The sequence below is a fragment of the Solanum pennellii genome, chromosome 6 (assembly GCF_001406875.1).
Source record: "Solanum pennellii chromosome 6, SPENNV200".
In the NCBI taxonomy this organism is placed as follows: domain Eukaryota; kingdom Viridiplantae; phylum Streptophyta; class Magnoliopsida; order Solanales; family Solanaceae; genus Solanum; species Solanum pennellii.
This window is the reverse complement of record NC_028642.1, coordinates 39,342,288-39,364,452: the sequence shown is the minus strand read 5'-3', so window position 1 is coordinate 39,364,452 and position 22,165 is coordinate 39,342,288. Positions and strand designations below refer to the sequence as shown.

General features: G+C 32.0%; 3 protein-coding genes and 1 pseudogene across 3 annotated transcripts; 1 reads left to right on the top strand and 3 right to left on the bottom strand.

Annotated features, from left to right (window-relative positions):
- Nucleotides 1-3,029: 3,029 nt before the first annotated feature.
- Nucleotides 3,030-3,898, bottom strand: LOC107022965. The gene is made up of 2 exons (XM_027917937.1): nucleotides 3,680-3,898; nucleotides 3,030-3,299 (listed from the first exon to the last, which is right to left on the bottom strand). The coding sequence occupies exons 1-2, from the start codon at nucleotides 3,896-3,898 to the stop codon at nucleotides 3,030-3,032; spliced, it is 489 nt and encodes a 162-aa protein (XP_027773738.1).
- Nucleotides 3,899-5,576: 1,678 nt separating this feature from the next.
- Nucleotides 5,577-7,739, bottom strand: LOC107022311 (annotated as a pseudogene).
- A 5,275-nt stretch (nucleotides 7,740-13,014) lies between these two features.
- LOC107022762 (uncharacterized protein At4g08330, chloroplastic-like) lies at nucleotides 13,015-14,106 on the bottom strand. Its single transcript, XM_015223351.2, has 2 exons — nucleotides 13,987-14,106; nucleotides 13,015-13,835 (listed from the first exon to the last, which is right to left on the bottom strand). Exons 1-2 carry the CDS (start codon nucleotides 14,088-14,090, stop codon nucleotides 13,412-13,414), a joined length of 528 nt encoding a protein of 175 aa, XP_015078837.1. The 5' UTR covers nucleotides 14,091-14,106; the 3' UTR covers nucleotides 13,015-13,411.
- A 2,887-nt stretch (nucleotides 14,107-16,993) lies between these two features.
- Nucleotides 16,994-17,603, top strand: LOC107021460 (em protein H5). Its single transcript, XM_015222127.1, has 2 exons — nucleotides 16,994-17,187; nucleotides 17,253-17,603. Exons 1-2 carry the CDS (start codon nucleotides 17,070-17,072, stop codon nucleotides 17,414-17,416), a joined length of 282 nt encoding a protein of 93 aa, XP_015077613.1. The 5' UTR covers nucleotides 16,994-17,069; the 3' UTR covers nucleotides 17,417-17,603.
- Nucleotides 17,604-22,165: the final 4,562 nt, after the last annotated feature.

The window sequence follows — 22,165 nt, the reverse complement described above, 5'->3', positions numbered from 1 at the left end:
TAAAAAAAAAAGTAAAACAAATTTTTATTATACTAAAAAGGTAAAATTTTTATTACAAAAAATATTTTTATCTTTAAGATAGACAAAATAAATGTAATTTTATCCGATTTTTTGTTATTTTGCTATAAAAAAATTAATTGAAAGGAACTGTAGTTGTGCAATTGGATATAGAGTTTTTAATATTTTTTAATAAAATAAATTTTTGACTTGACTTTATATATTTATAGTCCATTAAACTTGTCACTAAATTTTATTTTGATATACAAACTACGACTTGTTTCGATGGAATACCTAAACACTTCACACATTTTTTATTCAAATTTTGAAAACAAAACTTTGTGTGCACGATTATAAATGCTTATTAGATAGTTATAATAACCACATAAACATGTCATCATAGTTAAATATATCTACATCCACCAAATTAGAACATGCTTGAGGTTTACCCTTTTTTTATATGAGTCGAATACATAAAATTAAAGAAGATGACATATTTTTTATCCAACATATATTGTAATTTAATTTAATGTTAATGTCTAACATGATGTTAAAATGAACATTAGATTACATATTCTTCTAATATTAGTCGAGATATATATATATTCGTGGGACTCACGTGCAAAGCACGTGTCGGGAACTAGTATTATTATAAGTGGGAAGCTCCTAACATTAAAGTTAGATTACCATTTTTCCCTTAAAATAAAATACAATTTAATTAAATATCTAACTACTACTTAAATAGTATATAGTTATCATTATTTTAAAAACTTTTTCCATTAAAAGATTACATCAATTCTTTACATTATCAATTAATTATGTCCAGAATTGAGAGAAGATAGGAAGTTTGAAAAAATAATTTAATATAGACCGAATTCATTGGATTGTATAAATTAAATAGTAATTGTTCTTTGGCAATTAAAACGTTACCAAGAATTACTGAATAAATGTTTGCATTTTGAATAGGCACTACTATATAGAATAAAAATTGAATATGAAGGGTCAATCCCCACTATTACACAGGAATCAGTTTCGAAATTAAAGTTGAATTTTAAAGATCATTATCTAATACTATTTAAGATCAACAGATTGGATGAAGGAAATCGCGTAATTCAACATGGAGAAGAAAAGAGAGTTGAAAGCTGCAAATGAGGGAAACAAAAAAAATGTTGGAAGCTGCTAATCAAGAGAAGAAACAGATGTAGCGGAAAAAAAGAAAAGTAGATTAAATACAGTCTTTACGTTAATATGTTTGACGCCAAGAATAAGAAAGTTACTATTTGTTATTTATTCATCAGAATGTGAAAACTTGCTTTGCAATATATATCCTCTAACTCCTCAAACTTGCTTTCTTTTTTCCATTTTCATCAACTCGGTATAACTGTAGACTTTAAATTTAGTTATCATCGTGAGCCTTTGGGATAGTAAATATGAATTCAAATTTGTCATTCTTCTTCTTTCTTCTGCTTATGTATTTTAATGTCATGTGTCTCTTAATAATTTTGAACTTCCTTTTAAGTGATTTTCTAAAAATTCTTTTCGGATATTATTTGCCCTTAAATTGCAAAAGATTTGTTTAGAAGATACAAATGTGATTGGACATTTTTGTTAACACATTTTTTTGATGAATTGAGTAATAATATTCTCTTTTCTTCTTTTTGAGTAAAGAATGATAATAAAATTCAACAATCTTCTTGAGAACTTGCAAATCATAAATATACAAAATAGAAGTTTGTATCATAGATGACTTGCTTTATGGGTTACAAAAAGGTTTTTATCGGTCAATAATGAGTATAATATCTACGCTTTCAATTTTATAATGTGAAAAAGTATTAATTATAGATCAATTCTTTTTAATTATTAAAACTTACTTTTAGTAATTAAAATATATTGATTCCTCTCATATAATAGTTTGTTTATTTTTCATGAAACATAAAAAATATCAAACCTGATACAAGATTTTTATGTTATATTTTGTGAAGAGATATATATCTTATGTCAAACTTACATACAAAAGAACTTAGCTTTGAACTTAACGATTATTTTATGTGTGCTCCACTATGATATATTTATTTCTATAAATTAATTTTTAATGTCAATTAAAGGAAAAACGTGCAATGCACGTTCCCAGAATTAGTACATATATAAGAGAAGGGGAGATTATAAGAATCTTAAGATGTTCTCATGCATAGTGCATTGTAGTTTTTGGTGTTCTAATATTTTAAAGTACTCGAAAATATCAATTTCCATATTTTGCTATTTTATTTTTATTTTTCATAGTATCATGTAAAAATTGATGTATGACGGAAAAGGTATATTTGCACATTCCCTCTTCTTCTTTTGTTGCAAAAGTTCATATGACTTAGGTGAACTCTCTTTTTGGCTCCATTCACACTTTCTACACAACTTTTACCATCACCAAATTTATCATTTTCTGAACGATTACCAATCTTCTTCACACAAGAAACACCTTACCAACCATTGATGTGGCTATAACCATGTGAACATATAAAGGAACAAAAACTAGAAAGAAAAAAAAACAAATGAAGGAACATCTCTAACACGGGAAGCTAAATGAAATCTTGGATTCCATGATGTAAATCTCCTACTCGCTCCGAAACTTTTACCTTCATTTGCACTACGGGATCAAGCAAAAATGGGATGACCAATTGAATATCATATATCTATACACAGTATCGGAAATATTGGGTTCAGATGAAATCGGTGCATTCACCACTTACTTTAAGACAGTTTTAATGCATTCATTGGTATTTGCACCAGAGAACTCTAGGTGAATCTGTTCTCTAGAAAAGTTATCTGGACATTTTGTGCAGCCTTTTCAAATAAAATCAACATTACTACATCTCTTATTGCAAGCTTCATTTCAGCTGCAACATACAGAAGTTAAACAACTCTAATTACTCAAATACAGAAAAAGGAAAATGAAAACAAGGTTGTTTATGTTATGCAGCTACAGAGTTCAGATTCCAACATAATGACATCAAATCGTAGCAGTTCAAAACTAAGATTTATCATCTTTGTGCAGCAAGTTTCAACAGAGATTCCGAAGGATCGTTGAAAACAGAAACCTTTAGTTCATTTGCATTGACAAGCTGAAAAACACAGACCTGTTCCTTAAGATTGTTATCACTCACAAACTGTTTCCATCCTCCACAGAAAGCATGATATCCATTTTGTGTTATACAATTCACTTTCCACCCTTTTCCTTCTGAATTACGGAGGACAGCTGCTCTCTTATTGTCTGATGTAGAAAGTTGTTCACAGAAGGATCTTGGAACATACTGCGTTAGAAATATTAATTATTTGGTTTACATACATTTTACACATTTAGTATCTTACCAGTCACATAAACTTGTTTTAGTTCAAGAAAACACGTACTAGGAAACAGGACATTGTAGCCTTTCAAGCATTTCACAAATTGAGGAATATTTGGAGTAAGATCTGTGAGAAGGTCTCTTCTTTCTCAAGTGCAGATCTTTTTCTTGGAGTTGCATGTTCTAAGGAAACACAACATAGTAGTCCATCACATGTTAAGATAGGTCTTCTGCAAATGAAATTTTGGTTGATGAAAGTCTAAATTTGATCACTATTACTGCATTTTATGCCAACTTTCAACAACAGCTAAAAGAGAATTGGAAAGGTATGAGTTAAATCATCATACCTGTGTCGCTTTCACCGTTAGCAAGAGTCTGTTCAGGAAATTTTGAAGTGTAAGGGTATTTTTCTGGCCTTTTACACTGCTGCCTCTATCATATATTGAAGCTTGTTGATTTTTGATCATGTCTGTTGACTTCACTTGTCTTTCCAGTCCGTTGTTGCTGAAAATTCTTGTTGTGCAATTGCAGACTGCCATTGTACCTAAACACGAGATATTTCCCATTTTTGTAGTTGGTTATTTTTCTGAAATTTCTTCCAACCTTTTGTATATAAGCACAAGCCCTCTTCCATCACATTATAGTTTCACATTCCAAGTGCCTCCAGAAAGACACTTTCTAGTGGCTTTATCAGGTGATTCTTCTGATATATATGCCTAAGAAAATTGGCTCATTAGCTTGTAAATGATGAACAGAAGCAGAATATTACCAGCTCACTAGTGAACGTAGGATGAAACCTCTCGACAAAGACTGCTCTTTTATGTATCTTCAGTAAGGCTTTTTCCATATCACATTAGCAGTTGCACTTGTGTTAAACACCAAATCTTTAAGGCTAGATCTAATTCACCTATATAGGATGAACAGACAAAAACATAAACAGTTCAGTGTTTTGCAAGTGAAGTCATGATCATTTAAAGTTCTCCAACCAAGCTTAGCAATTGTCACACAAGTTAACCCGATAATGGTTTGACATTCAAATGTAATTAAACTAATCTTCAGTCCCAAAAAAATTGCCCCAAGGCTCGTTTTGTCAGCGAACCAAACTTTTTCAAAACCCTTCAGAACTTGTAGTCTTATACATTTATATGACTACAAGATCGATCGTGTTGAGATATACAAGTATGTCATTTTTTTCTTCCTCCTCCACAGCCGATTTTGAACCTCCAACTCGATTGTCCTCTTTAGCGATGATCATACAATCCATGCTCGACAGATTCTACCATAGCTGGACGGTTAATGATTTTGCTTGTCTATCTGCAATTTATCAAGTTAGCTCTCAATAAGATGCAGATAAATTTTCAAACTTGCAATATTTTGTTGGATAAAAAAACTAGCCGGTCTTGCAATTGGTTTTATTTGAAGATATTACCAAATATTATCATCATGTTTGTATCTAAATTTATTTAATTATATTAAAGGAAAATCATATGAAGCAATATGCCAAAAAAGACAAAAATATGTAGAAGAAGAAAGAAAAAGATAAGAATGTATGCTTTATAAAAAGAAAAAGAAACAATGTAGTACTTGCCAAGACAGAGAAAAAAAAAATATATCGTTCCTCTCCTAATATTTTGTTATCATTCATAATTAAACAAACTATAGCTATAGAGTCCTATTTGAGGCGTAATGTTTGCTATTTTCAAACTTTTCCTAAAATATGTCAATTATGTTTATAGCAATTCAATAAACATGAGAAGCAGACCGAAAAAACTTATCCGCACCGGATGTTTACACTAAGTTAATGCAATACGTGATTTAATAAAGTAAAACACATATAAATTAATTATGGTTAAGTAGAATGAACTATTAATTTAAAAACATGGCATATATGTATTGACTTGATGTAAACAACTAGTGCGGCTAAATTTTACGCCAAAATTACTTTATATGATTTAGCGGACAAACTAAATAGCATAACCGTAAGATCAAATTAAAACTTTACGTTTGAAGCTCCCACTTTTAGTATGGCATGATGAGTAAGTTCAAATAAAAACTTCATCAATTCTTTTATAAGAACAATAGGACTTACTAAAGCAATCTTAATTATTTCATCAACAAACAACGATAATTGAAGTCTTGAATACAAACAATAATATTTATAGTCTTCAGAATTTGTCAACATGAAACAATACTTAAGGCAATAAACATTAAAATGTTATGGTAAATAGTAATAAACTATCCCTTTTATTTATTATTGTGATGGGAATTTGATCCTTCTTGCAGAACACGAACTTGTAAGAACGAGATTTTGCCACATTGTTCTCTCACAAATTCACAGATGAACCTGTCATTTTTCTCCACAAGGTTCCACCGACATATACTGCGCCATCCGCCTATCAACCATATTCTGCCGTCTTTTCAATATTTGACTTTTGTCTCAAATTCTCTGCCAGCAGAGTCGCGAATGATCATACTTGGAGGGAGTTCAAGTTTGTAGTCTCTCACCACATCAATTGGAACATACTATAATTAAGAACAAAGACTTTGTTAAATTAGAATGTTGCGTACAATCATTCTCAAGATCAATATATAATAATAGGCTTTATTACCAGTTGATTTCTCCTTTTTGCTACTGTCTTTGCTACAAAGTACGAATTTTTTGGCCGAGTTGCGCGTCCACTTTTGAATATATCTGTACCATGTCGGTCGACCATATTCCTGACCTTGCAAGTAATGGCTTTTCTGCGTCCAGCTAAATCAAGAAAGTTATGATCAGATTCACAAATACAAATCTCATGAATACTCACAAATACTCTATTCCTTTCATTTTATGTGCTGATACTTTATTGAACATGAACTTTATGAAGGAAAAAAACACTTTCGACAATAAACCAAAAGTTTTATTATAAAATGACATTTGAATATATTCTCTCTGATATTCAATAAAAACTAACAAAATGGGCCCTAGGCTAGTTTTATCAATGAACCAAACAACCAAACCCATATTAAAACTTATAGTCTTAAACATTTCATAACATTTATAAGATTAAGACTATAAAGTCATGTCCAAATATACAAACACATCATATAAAATGAATAAGATGAGTAGAACAAAATATTTAATAATTGTACGTACGTACCTTTTGAACCTGACCTCCTTTTCTTGAATGTTTGAGTCATTTCATTCTCTTCTTCATCTTCTTCCTCCTCAGCTTCATCCTCTACTTCCTCCATAGTTTCTTTCTCCTCATCATCTTCTTCCTCTTCCTTTTCCACCTCTTCTTTATCGTTACTTTCTTCTTCTTCTATCATATAGTTATCAGCATTATCATCATCAGATGAATTATCGTTATTATCTCTAATCCTGTTCTTTTCTTTTTGCTCTACACTCTTTCGATGTTCAACATACACTTCCTTTTTCTTTTCACATTTAGCTCCTTCTTTTACACATCCGCTCATTCCAAGTAATTTGAAGTCAAATGTTTCATTTCCATCATAATCAAATATCATAAAGTCTCCATACTCTAGAGTGTTGTGATCCTCAACAAATTTCTCCCATCCATATTGAAAATACAAATCTCTTTCTATTTTGATCACTCCCATAGGCCACATATTATTAAATCGATCCCTAAGAAAAACATTCCTAGTAACTTTCCATTCTTGTAGGTTGCATAACTTGTGGGAATTTTCTGTGAAGAAATTTTTTTTTTTGAACAAAAGGTAAAAGAACATTAATTTATTTAAATCAGCTGATTATATCATAAAAATAATTAATATCGAAAGAAAAAATATTTTAAATAAACTCAAAGTTTGGACATTTAATGTTAGAAATATTCAACAATGTGGGTATTTGAGAAACTACAACATAGAATGTAAGGCATTCTCATAGTTCTATTGCAAAATTACTACTATCAACACAAGTAATATGATCATTTGGAAATGATAGATACAATTTTATGACATCAATTGATTGAATAATTAATCATACACAATGCCAGTATAGATCTAGAAAATTCTAACATATATAAGTACTACAATATAATAATTACTTGCACCACACAAAAACATCTATCTTTTAAATTGTCCTCCCCTTATTCATAGCCCAATCTTCAAAAGGTGTTTGCTTAAAAAAAGTTTTAAAAAATTGAGTCAAGCAAAAACCATAAATCAAACTTATACAAGACAATATTCACATAGAAAACGAATTAATGAGAGGGAAAGTAAAACTTAAAACAATTGTAAAGGGTCATGATTTCTAAGTTTTGCAGATCTAAAATTTCACCAAGGCCTTTAAATTCTCATATCTGTTGCCCACATTTCCAAAAGAAGAAGAAAAAAAATGAAGAAACTTACCATTCGTTTTGCACTGGATTCAGGATTGAAAATCCTGAAAAAACCCTTTTCCATTTTAGCTTTTATCGTCAAACTATAAAAGAATGGAAGAATACGCCGCACAACTTAAACCCTAAACGGCTTTAATGTTAAAAGAGTGTCAAATACTCATGAGCGTGTATCATATCATATTATATTATAAGTGGGAAGATTCAAAGCTCAAAGTTGAATTACCATTTTACCCTTATATTAAAATAATTAAACAAATATTATAAAATATAATTAAATATTTAATAAATAACTCATTTAGATTGGTGCATGAATCAAATTCACACTAATAATTAATTACTCTATTGTAAAAATAAGGAGTATTTGAAAAGTTTTTCCATTAGACAAATTTGATATGGACTAAAACCATTGAACTAATTTAATGCAAATTCATTATCTACTCAAAGGTCATCATAACAACTTCTATAAATTATCTAGCATGATCTTCATGTAAATGACAAGAGGAGGATGAGAGATTATCATGAAAAAATGAACTTTGCAAATCATTTTGTCTGTGCAGTAATTATTTTTTTGTTTTTATCCGCTCCTTTTTGTCCGTCCTAAGTATTATACATTTATTTAATAAATAACTCATTTAGATTGGTGCATGAATCAAATTCACATTAATAATTAATTACTCTATTGTAAAAATAAGGAGTATTTGAAAAGTTTTTCCATTAGACAAATTTGATATGGACTAAAACCATTGAACTAATTAAATGCAAATTAATTATCTACTCAAAGGTCATCATAGCAACTTCTATAAATTATCTAGCATGATCTTCATGTAAATGACAAGAGGAGGATGAGAGATTATCATGCAAAAATGAACTTTGCAAATCATTTTGTCTGTGCAGTAATTATTTTTTTGTTTTTATCCGCTCCTTTTTGTCCGTCCTAAGTATTATATTTTTCCTTTTTATATATGTTGATGTACTTTCTTATGATTTTTTTTATTATTATTAGAATATTTTGTGTCCTACATGAAGAAAATAGTAATATACAATTCATGTTCTACTATGTATCTTAATCATTGATGAAATTAATATTAATGAAAGATTAATCAGTTCATTTGACATGCTTATTTGGCTCTCGATAGAGTGTTCTACTTTAGTATAAATATATTTTTGAAATTATTATTTATGAGTAGTGAGAAAAATGACTAAATGAGAAATCATATATATAATCCATATCCTAAAATAAAATGGCTCACCTAATTGGAGATAAAGAATGGATCATACTTTATATAGTATATATGTGATTTTGAGGTTGTATTTTTATTTTAACTTTTCGTTTATATGTATAATTTATTGATCTTATTAGTCTATTATTTGTTTGTTGGAACATTCATTCCTCAAATTGATCATATATCTAGAATAAGTCATTTTGAAAAGTTTATATTGCTAAATTTATATTAATTATTCAAAGAGTAATGTTATGAAAAAAGGAGTATTATTCTTTTCTCTTCATAAATCATGTGTACAGTACTTTTTAAGGTTAAAAAGAAGACGTATATGTGACATAATGATTAAAATAATTGACATATTAATCATGGTAATGGCTTCAAGTATCATAAATTTGCATATGTACTATATTGACGAAATCTTTTAGCATTTATAAATTTTATGCATCAAACGTCTATCTACTGTGACAATAAGCTATTTATTGTTGATGTAAAATTTTAACTATAGCTGAAAAATTGTCAAACTCCCATCTATAGATTATTGACCCATAAATAGTTAAGTAGTAATTATTTTCCAAACTAGAATGTCTACTTTGCTTTAGAGATATTATTTTATTTATGATAATATGATATTCTTTTGCCTAATTATTGAATATTAATTATTTCTCATTCACATAATTTTTTAAAATTAAAAGTTTAATGTGAAGAGTCATTTTCCACTATTTATGTAAAAACACTTTGAGAATTAAATTTTTAATATGCTTTTTAAGAACCAATTTACTAAGATTATATTATCATAGGAAGGAAATTGTACTATTCAACATGAGAAGAAAAGAGAATGAGAGCAGGATAACAAAAAAATAACTAGATATATCATCTATTTAATGTTCTTCATATTATATTTGTTATTATTTAGCGAATAAAAGATAAATGGTTAAACTACTATTGTTAATTTAAGCATCTTTTTAATTACTTAACTTTTTAGTATATAAAAATTTAATAATAATAATAAGGGACAAACGTGCAAGGCACGTTCTCAGAAACTAGTTAAAAAATAAAAGTGAAGTCAAAGAGATATTCAAAAAAATTCATCCTATGATGGAAAAATATTTTGACACCAAAGTTTTATCACTCTACACTGATGGCGGAGGAGAGTATAAAAGTCTTGACCCGTATCTCTCACTTCCCGGCATTGAACATCTCATCACCTCACCTTATACACCTCAAACGAGTTGCACTTGCAGAACAACGACATCGCCATATTGTCGAAATTGTAAGAACACTCTTACATGATGCATCCCTTCCACCCCAATTTTGGTCTTTCGCGTGTCATCATAATGCCTACCTTATCAACCGTCTGCCCACCTCTCACATGGATAATCATTCTCCATTCCAACTATTACTTGTAAAATCACCTGATTACAGCTCCTGACGAATTTTTGATTGTTTATGTTATCCATGGCTCTATCCATACTCCAAAAACGAACTTGAACCGAGATGTGCAATTTATTTAGAGTGTTTTTCCATTTAAAACTCTATTCTCTAATATTGTCGTAAAATCATCTCATCTAGAATGGGAAAATACCACAATCTTAAATCCTTCAGACCCCACACCTACCTTTACTTTCGTTACTAGTCTGCCCCATCCCTTAAACATAGACCCGCACGCGTAGACTACCGATCAATGCCTTCTTCTTCCCCAACAGAGTTACAGGCCAACTCGAGATCTCAATCCTACTCCGAAAGTGAATCAGCGGCGGAAGAAACTTCACCTCCTGCAATATCATTGTCTCCAGGTAAATTTCTATCTCCCTCAACTTCTACACTTCCTACTTTCCAGGAACTGTCTTCTCCCTGTACTTCCCAACGCACTACACCACCATACTTCCCTCTACGTTCACCAACCCACATACCTCTGAACACACATAGCAGCTCGCTTCCTCTCCTTGTTTATCACCACAGAAACACCATTCCACCAACACCCATGGACCCTCGACTAGCCTGCCCTATTTTTGAGTCAGATATTGCTCCTTCACTGCCTCATTGTCCATATCCCCCTACCCGTGCTTTCACGCGATCCCAAAACAACATCACTAACCCCAAACAAATTGTTGATTACCTAGCCAAACTGAACCCCATCATCACACCTATTACTGCCAAACAAGCTCAAAAACATCCCCAGTGGCGACATGCAATGAAACATGAACTTGATGTTTTAATTAAAAATCAGACATGAGAACTTGTTCCTCCTGGCCCAACCAAAAATATTGTCTCTTGCAAGTGGCTTTTCAGGATAAAAAGGAAAGTATATGGGTCTGTTGATAGATACAAAGCACGGCTAGTTGCAAAAGGCTTCACTCAAAGGCCGGGCATTGACTTCCATGCGACCTTCAGCCTGGTTGTCAAGCCTACCATAGTTCAGATTATCCTCTCTGTGGCACTTCGCCATAATTGGCATCTCCGTTAGCTTCATGTTAAAAATGCATTCCTCAAGGGGAACCTGGAAGAGGAGGTGTACATGGCACAACCTCCCGGGTTCCTTTGTGATGACAATCCAACTCATATATGTCGACTGTGCAAGGCGATCTATGGATTGAAACAATCCCCTCGGGCGTGGTACAATGCCCTCACGGGTTACCTTTCATCTATAGGCTTTGTTAAGACGAAATCAGATACTTCGCTACTCGTCAGACAAGGTCTAGGTGACATAATGTTCGTCTGTCTATGTCGATGATATTATTGTCACTGGCAGCAACACTTTCAGTGTCGATCAGGTTATTGCTTCACTTTCTTCTCAATTCTCTATTAAGGATTTGGGAAATCTTCACTACTTTTTGGTTGTTGAAGTTATACGCAGCTCTGATGGCTTTATTCTCACCCAATCGAATTATGTGAACGAGATTTTGAATGATGAGCTAATGACCCATTGCAAAAGTGTCCACACACCAATGAGTGCATCTGAGCTACTCACATTGTCTGATGGCACTCACTTGACTGATGCAACACACTATCGTCGGGTCTTAGGCAGGCTTCAGTACTTGTCTTTTATTAGACCAGACATCGCCTATGCGGTGAATAAGTTATCCCAATATATGAAAGCACCATCAAAACTTCATTGGAAAGCTGTGAAGTGTGTTCTCCGTTACTTGCGTGGAACTATCCAGCTGGCCTCTGTGTAACCTCCATTGAGGACTTCAATCTGCATGTATACTATGATGCAGATTGGGGTGGGGATATCTCTGACAGAATTTCCACATACGGGTACATCCTATTCCTTGGTACCAATCCGATCAGTTGGTCCTCGAAGAAGCAAAATATTGTCTCTCGCTCCTCCATTGAATCTGAGTATAGGGCAGTGGCTAATGCTCTTTCAGTAACCTTGTGGATGACCAATCTTGTCACTGAGCTGCGCTTTCCAGTGCACCAATTGCCTACCATTTACTGTGACAATCTTGGAGCCACATTCCTGAGCAAAAATCCTGTCTTTCATAGCCGTGTGAAGCATGCTGCAGTTGATTTTCACTTTGTTTGCCACCATGTAGAAATAAAGAAGGTTCAGGTTTTTCATGTCCATGGTGCTGATCAAATCGCTGACACTCTCACCAAGGCACTGCATAAACCTGCTTTCCAGCAAAATCTATTTAAGTTAGGCTTAGTGACCCATCGTCTAACTTGAGGGGGCGTATTGGCACTGAACGACTCAGCCTTGTTAGCTACTGTTAGTTCAGTTTAGTTGGGATAGCTACTGTTAGTTCAGTTTAGTTAGGATACTGCAGCAGTCATTATTTATTTATATTACGTTATTAGCGTTTGTTTAGGAGTCTTCTTATTCTCTCTGTAATTCTATTTAATACTCGTTTGAGTTCATTAATAAAGTATCGTCTTTCAGAACTTACTCAGTGTTTATAACGTCATGAGCCATCCAATCCAACCTCAAGGTTATAAATCGGTTCATGGAGGGGACGAGATGGGACAGGTCGAGCAATTGGGCCTGGTACGGGACCAGACTAGGCCAATTGGAAATACATTAGTCCTGGATTTGTCCACAAAATACAATTTGTGCTAGTGCCTCCTAGAGCCCTGATGACAACAATTGATCTTTTGTAGCAGCTATCCAAATCAATTAAAGGATTTTTGGCAGGATCTTTGTTACATCAAGTGACTGCTAAAATACGCAGAAAGGGATCTAAGAAACAAAGAACAAGTGATCAACTGAATAACGTATACAGAAAGTATTGAGATCTTAGAGTCCACTTCCCTGCTTCTATGTTTTTACATTTGCTCTGATAAGTTCAACGAAACATGAAGGTAAAACACATTTTGAGCTGCGGTTTAACAATCATCATACATAAGTAAGAGCAAGAAGTGCAATAAGGGTATACTATCCATCTTGGTAAAACTTGAGCAGAGTGACTCTGTCTTCTGTTTCTTATGATATTAGCATTCCTTTTTGGCAACACGGCGACTTCACAACAGATTCTTCAAACATGTGTGTTCCTACAGCATTTTGCTTAGTTTACTGGTGCATAATGACTTCCTTCTCAGATGGCCTTAATGCACATATCTTTATTTCGTAATTAGTTGTACAAGCTGACAGCCCATCCCAACAATTAGGTGTTGCTAATGCAGCATCTGAGTTGACATCAGTATGTATTGCAGCACCACTTGTACCATTGTTATTACTAGTTGTATAAGAAATACCAATATAATTTCTGCACTTTCGACACAAGAGTTTAGTGTGTCGTTGAAAGAAACCCCACGAGTTTTTGGACCTGAAATAGGGTGAGCATCTAAGTTTACTTATCTGAGTAAATCTGCTCTCATCAATGCATAGAAATGAGAGAACCCCTCTCCTCATTGTTTTTCCATATTTTGACCCAATAACTGTCGTATTGCGATTGCAAGAGTTGAGGTTCAATTCATATCCACAGGATCCGCAACTGCAACAAATTAAACACATTGTAATTACAATCACAATAGTACCCGACTACTCTCTTTTTCTTTGGCCGAAAATTGAATAAGGAATTTTTTTTATCGCTAATTAGAATCGAAAAATTCAACGAATAGTATAGAAGGAAAAAGAGAAAGTACCTGTAAGTGACGTCTCTTTGAGCAGCATTGGTTTGAAGATGAGAGGAAAATGGAATATTAATGTCGTGAGGCTGAGGTGATGAGCAGCTCAACAAATCTGTCATCTTCAACACAAGCTAAATGCTGAATACTTCTTCTAAGGTTCATATAATATTATTACTTGTGACAGCTAGCTTCATGCCGCTCCTAACGGTAACTAAGCCTCACAATTTCATATCCTTGTACTATCATTTAAAATAATTTAAATATAATTTTTGTTCTACTTTGATTCCAAATATAACCTTTTAACTATTATATTTTTGATAGAAATGTATCTTTTTTTTTTAATTTTGACAAAAGCTTATGCGGCGAGCTCAAAATCACATGACCTAATCCCAATAGAAGATCCAACCGTTTGTTTAACCCATCTCCTACCCATTCCCTCCTCCTCTTTGAACACACATTACTCTACTGTTAATTAATCCCTCTTATTCTATTTATATTTACTTCCTTGTGTTATTGAATTTTGATTTGAATAATCAACTCTGAATATTGACCCAAGTTAATTCAAAGAATAAAATTTTATAGATTTTTTATTTGGAACCATAATGCTCATAAAGATTCTGAATTTAAAATCGATAACTTTAGCAGATATTATTTCCACATTTTGGAACGGATGGAATTGACGAAATTTCATTTCAACGCTCGAAACTACAGCTAATATCGAAAAATACTTTTAAACAAATTTCGTATTTCAAAATCAAACCTTACAAAATTCTCAACTCTTTACTCAAAGTTCGAAACCAACATTCAAAACTCAATTAGAAATAACTCAAGATCAAAATTGGGAGGGCAAAATGGTAATTTTACAAAAAATTCAAAATGACCAACCGGGTCTTACACCGTCAAAGATTTTGTTAATTTTCAAAGTCTCTGAATGGACCCTCGAGATTCGTTCGAAATTCGATAGATATAAACAAAAATGCTACTCCGCTAAATTTGACATGCATTATTTTGGACTCAATGAAATCGTCGAATTTTCAAAAAAAAATTGTTACAAAAATATCCCCTCGAAACTTCTTTAGGCGTCAAATCCAACTTTTTGCCAAAAATCCCAAATCACCACCTAAGTTTTTGGGATTTTAACCAAATACTTTACTTGATCAAACTTGACGTTCTAAACTCAACGAAACTGACTGATTCACCATCCAACATTTGAATCACAAAATGTTAATCAAGATTAACCATTTCAATATAACTCAACTCAAAAGGTTCAAAATCACTAAAATTTCAACCACTCTCATTAAAAACCCGCACTAACCATTTTTCACCTCTCTTTTCTTTATATTTTGTGTCTTCGCCTCTCTTTTCTTTATACGTGCATTTTCACCTCTCTAATTTTTCTTTTTATTGGTCACCACTTTCTCTATTTACATATTTTTGAGGTATCACGTGAGTGTGTTTGTTGTGTTGCATTTAAGTTTGTATTCGATATTTTTACCTTCTCGTTCTTATATATTTTATTCATCCACTTTTGTATCATTTGTATTCAATCTCTCTTGTATTACTTGTATTCAAATTATTTATATTCATTTGTTCTCGTACTATTTACATTCTTGTTTATATCACTTGTATTCAAAGCTTTAATATCACGTGTACTCAAAGCTCTTGTATATTTACTTTTATATAACTTATGTTCATTTTTTTTAATCACTTATATAAAAAAAAGAGCTAGATAAACTAAACGATTGATACAAATACAACAACAACATGCAAGAAAAAGTCTAATTACATACAACAAATATGTAGCATATGTTTGCTATATTGTGCAACTTTTTCTTGGCATATTAGCCAAATTTGCATCCATATAATAGCCAATTGCTTTCACAAAAATAGATTTTTTTAAAAAAAAATTGAAATCAAATTTTGCACAATTTATCAAATTTCAAATAGCCACGTAAAAATTGACCAAAATTGAAATAAATTTGATATTAATTAAAATGTGTTTCAGATTAATTATTTTAAGTTTCTTCCACTAAAAAAATAAAATCATGAATGGACTAACTATATAAAAAAGTATGTCATAATTACTCCCTCATACCATTTTATCAAATTCGTAAAATTATAAACAGAATAATAATATAGTGGTTTTTATATTCGTTTTAAATATTTTAAATAGTTAATTATTATAATTTATAATATATTTTTTAAATTATTTTGAATTTAAATTTATGATATGATATATAATTAATTAAACTTTTGGAATTCGAATGGTACAATCTAAATAAAAAACATTCATCTTAATTTTTATTTTTTTTAAAAAAATTGATTCATTATAATTCTTAGTTTGTTTGTTTTTAAAAAATGATTCTTTCTTATGATAAAAATATATTTCATTTTAATTTTTCACAGAATATACTTAAAAACATTTTGATATATTTAACATAATTTTAAATCTAAAATTATAAAATTTAAAATATTATTTTACTTTTTAAAACTCAGTGTAAGATTAAATTAGATCATCTTCTTTAATCGTAGAAATTATTAGAGTATTTCTTTTGGGGGGTAAATGTACTCATAAGTGAGAGAACAGATAGAGACGAAATAAAAATTTGATGTACGCCACAACTATCAGAGGGAAATAGAAGTAGTGAAATAACGATAAGTTTGGATTTGAACTAGCTCTTTCGGTGATTATCTAACAGTAGTATAATGATATATATTTATGCGTCTTATAGGTTCACAGTTAATAATATTATAATTTCTGTTAATTTAGTTTTAGGATATACATGATTATTTTTTTAAATAATGAGTAAGGTGACCTACTGGAAACCTGTGGGATATTCATTCAGATATATATGGCTAAGCATGCATTGTGATTCGTGTGGGATGACAGGTTGCGTGCATAGTATCAGCCTTGTTGGCACGTGTCATTCTTCCTGCTGCGTCGACATCTCCACGTGTCAATTGCTTAACACCCATTATCTCCCTATAAATTAGCACCCTAATTTATTGACCACTTACATCATCAGGTGTTTCAACAAACAAGTATATCCTATCCTACTTTGTTTTTATTTAGAGAAAAGAGAGAGAGAGAGAGAGAAATGGCGTCACATCAAGAAGAAAGGTCTGAGCTGGATCGAAGGGCAAAGGAAGGTGAAACTGTAGTTCCTGGTGGTACTGGTGGCAAGAGTCTTGAAGCTCAAGAGCACCTTGCTGAAGGTATTTGTATTTATATTTAATTACCATTTTATATAATATTTTCCTTAAATAAATATTTGTTTTAGGGAGGAGCCGAGGAGGGCAAACGAGGAAGGAGCAGTTGGGAAGTGAAGGGTACCAGGAAATGGGACGGAAGGGAGGTCTAAGCACAGGCGATGAGGCTGGTGGTGAGCGTGCTCAACGTGAAGGCATAGAGATTGACGAGTCAAAGTATAAGACCAAGGGTTAAAATAAGTAGTACCTCTCACTTGTGTTAATAATAAACGCAGCCTCCATCGTCTACTACTTGGGGTCTATGTTAAGAGTCTTTTTAGTCTGTCTTTTGTCTTTATATATGTATGCGTTGCGTCTTTTTCTTCGTCTGTTGTATCCCGTCTTTTAACTTGAATGAAGTTCCAAGTCTTTTTTAGTTGTAATCTCAGTTTATAATTCCTTTTCTTATTTCTATTACACTACACTTACTGTCTATTTAATTTAGTTTTAGGATAGTTTTGTCTTCTGTCACTCCACAGCTTATGTTCCCCTAATATATATAGCGGTAGAATTAGAAAGAAGAAAAGATTATGAATGAGGGTTCGTTTTTAGTTGTTAAACCTAATTATCAACAAACCTTTCCACCATATAGGGAGATACTTTTAACAAAATGCTACTTTGTTCGCTTATGGTTCGATCTGAAATTTGAACCATGTAAAAAAACAAGGCATTTGTAAGTAAATTCACAATTTATTCGAGATACTGGAATCAGACTCCCTCCTGTTTCAAAATAATGTCGAGGGTTCTTTCTGAAACATATTTAGATTTCAGCTTATATGCGCGCTTATAAAATTAAAGAATAATTTTATATATTTTGTATAATTTTAATTTAGAATCATAAAATTTAAGTCCGGTGCTCAGTTAAATAAATGAGGGGAGTAATAATTTGCAGTCTCTTATTTTTTCTTTAAGTTTACCAAATAATAGTGTCAAAAGTCTCGAATTTATGGCATCATAAATTTTCCAACAATTTTTTTTTTAGTGATACAAATCAATATGAATAGGTTTTAGAATTAATCAAAACATATTTTAACTCAATTTTTGAGTTTTGAAAGTGTGTCAATATAAAAAATAATTTAAAATAATTAAGAAATAATTTAAAATAAGTTTGAAATATCTGAGAAGGTTAAAAATAACATAAAATAAATTAAAATTTGAAATAGATTTCACTTACTTTCTATTTTTTGACTTTTAAAAAAGTATGAGTGAACTTCATTTACGGGGTTGAAGCTCAAATTAAATTGGGAGGACATTCATCAATGAAGATGAGAGCGTTCCCTAGCTAAAGAAAATGAGGTTGGCTCAAAAAAGCTTAACGGACATGCAAAAGGTTACAATTTGTAAAAATGAGGAGGTAGTCCAAAATATAGGTTTGGACAAATTGAGGCGGCAATCCAAAAATATAGGTTGAGTCCAAAAGTTTACTCTAGAAAATGTGGAGGGGTATGATGCAGCGGAGACCAAGCAAAAACTAATTTCATTTAACTAAATCAGTATCATATATTGTATTGGTATCATTAAGGCTGATAATTTTTTTTTACTGATACTAACACTATGTTTGGATCATTTTTATTCATTGTATTGTATTGTAACGTTATTATACTTACAAGATTTATTTTGATTGTTATTAAAATGTATTGTATTGTATTGTATTGTTAAATTTCGTTGTTACATGACAATGAAAAACCTCTATTTTATGGAACAATCAATTTGGTGTGTTTCAATTGTTACTTAATTTCTTTTTCCAGTTATATGTTTACATAATATTTCAAAATTTTATCATTTATTTTTAATTATTTAAATCTAGTCAAACCTCCTACCCTAGAATAATTTAGGATATTTTAGTAAATTTATAAATTATAATACAGTATGATACGATCAAAACAAACAATTAATATTAGACAACAACAAACAATACAGTATAGCCAAACATTGTATCTACTATACAATACAATGTAGTAGAGTACAATACAATACATTATGAAACAACGGATAACAATGATCCAAACAAAGTGTAAATCAATATCGTATACTGTATTGATATCATTAAGGCTGATATATAATACTACTAGTTTAGAAGTTAAATTACTTATATGCTTTAGTTTGCAATATTACGCATTTTATATTTTAGTACTTCTAGATACGTTCAAATACATGTATCACGGATACATAGGGTCAAATTTAAGTGTAGTTTATTGTAGATACATTTTATCCAAATGGAGTCTCAACGTATTTGGGATACATAACAAATCTCATTCGTCTCTCGCATATATCACTAGTTAGTTTCCCATGTATCTGGTATCCCGTATATAAGTGAATCACTCAAGATGATATATATCTATTGTGATTCACATGTATCGAAAATACATAGAATCGAATCTCACTCGCCTCCCTCCACAATGTCGCTTGCTCTCTCTGTTTTTATGTAATTGATAGCCAAAAAAATACATGCATATAAGTTTAAAATACATTAAAAAAATCTATTTATTAGTGATAAAATACGTAATATATGTTTTATCGAAAAAATGATTTCGAAAAGCGTTTGTTTTATTAAAGACATTTTCGACATTTTAGGAGTCGCCACTTAATTTTTTAAGGAAAATCAAGAAAACTCATTTCCAAAACAACTTAAACAGAAAAAATCGTTTTGGAAACCTTTAAAAGGGTTCGGGATTCATATTAGTGTCTTAGGAAGGTGTAAGGCACCTAAGACACTCCGCTAACTTGCGATTTTCCGGCAATTAACTTATTTGACTATTTTTTGTTTTAACCTTTGCGAATTGAAGTTGAACTTATTAAAGCTTTATTTAGACAAATTTACAAGTTGAAATTTTTACCGCTTTTAAGGCTTAGTTTTAAATTTAGTAAAATAGAAAAGCGTCTCGGCGGGGTTTGGAGTTTCCAATCCTAGACTAAAAGGTATTCAAAGCAAAAATATAAACAATAGCAAAGAGAGAGAGAGAGAGAGAGAGATTTGGGTCCAAACTCGGGTTCTGTTCGCCTTGACCGAGTTTTGGACCCACCTGTTTTTTGGGTTTCGACCCATTTTCTCTTTCGTACCTGTCCTAATCTAAACATACAAGAATAAATACAAGAAAAGTAAAAATGACGAGGGCTTATGCCCAAAATAAATACAACTTAATAAATAAAATAAAAAATCTTCTAACACGCCTTCCCCAAGCTCCTTCGATCTTCATGGAATTCGAATTTTCGCACGCCTGCTGCCATTCATATTTCTTACACCTATTTAAGGTATAACATCTCTGTATATCAGTGTATACAGGCTGTATATCAGCCTGTTTTTCAACTTCCGATAGTTGAAAGTTCCCTTTTAGCAGCATATCTTCATTTCTACAAACCCAGATTTCGAACTCAGATTTCCTGTGCATTTTCGACCTGTATATCAGTGTATACACTGTGTATATAGCTGGTATACAGCTTTCTGCAACACTTGTAAACCAATTTTTACAGCACCATATTTGCTGTTTTCAGACTGCAGATTGGTCTTAAGATCTCTAGACTGGAAATGGCTGACTCAAGGATCTGCAACTCGGAGAAATGCGAGGATGGAGTCCCAAAGTAGACTCGAATCGATGTTACATGCAAATAAAATGATCACAAGGATTAGTATACGAAACTATAGAACAAATAAGGGATTTTGAATTGAACCCAAATATCCAACTCTAAAGGAAAACCAAATGAACCAAGTTAAAGTGACAAAATTAATGAGCAAATACGATACTAAGTGATGGCACATGTATATATACTTGTTGACACATAATCTTCCGGGGAAGCATAGCCGTTAACCAATGATATACCCAAAATATTGAGGGAGAAAACATATTGCAGAATCAGCCAATAACACACCGCATACTTTAGCATAACCAGCTCTATTTAATGAAATCTAATGACGTTAATTTATCATATCAAAAGAAAATGTTGAAGGCTATAGTGAACATGCTCATTTAAAGCAAAAGAAACAAAATGGCAGGGACTTTGTTAAGTCATTTTAAAATGAAGTGAAGTATAAATATGCATAATCAAAGCCACGTGACCCATTTCTAAAACTGATATGCTGCACGTAAACATAAGTATTCACGAGAAAATATAGAATGCAAAGAGAAGAGCATGGTTAAACAGAGACATAACGCGAGAATGAAGCAGGATCGAGAAATAAACACAGTTTAAAACCATTTCGCATTCTTCAGGAGACCACTATAAACGACAAGGAATTTTCAATTAGAAATTGGACGAAACAAGGGTGAAACAGACAACAACAAGGCTCAGGTCTAGGTTGAAGAACAATTTTAACCAAACCAAATTTATACAAACTTGCAAAATGATTTAAAATTACTCAGCCTTTAAGCATTGGAATATCAAAATACGAACATGAGATTCGAACTAGCGACAAACCAATACTGTTTGGTCTTCGCTAACAACTATACATTGGACAAAAGCAAAATGAGCAGCGAGGAGACACACTTTGAATCTCAAATTAAAGAAAGAGCACACTCTGAATCGCAAAAATTTAAGCATAACTATCATAACAAGGACATCCATCACACCTCGGCAATAGGAACATATATCAATACGACGACTAAAAATCCGGATAAAATTTTATTTAAACAAGTAACCAAAGAAAAAGTGGGTTACGAACGCAAAAACGAAAACGAATTCAGCAAACATCCCCAATGATATCAACCCATCAACAACAGCACAATCGGGTTCTCACCCTCAAACCATCACACCGAAACCAAGAAAAGAAGGAAATTTCATGAAAGGGGTGTTTACCTGTCGAGGAGCAGCGACGGGGACGACGAGCAGAGCGGCTATTCCACACTCGAACGACAACTCGAACCCCCAAACGACGAGATGGAAGCTGCTGGGTCAGTTAGCTCGCCAATCTGTTAACTTTTGTGCTCGTTGCGACCTTGGAAAACTCTCT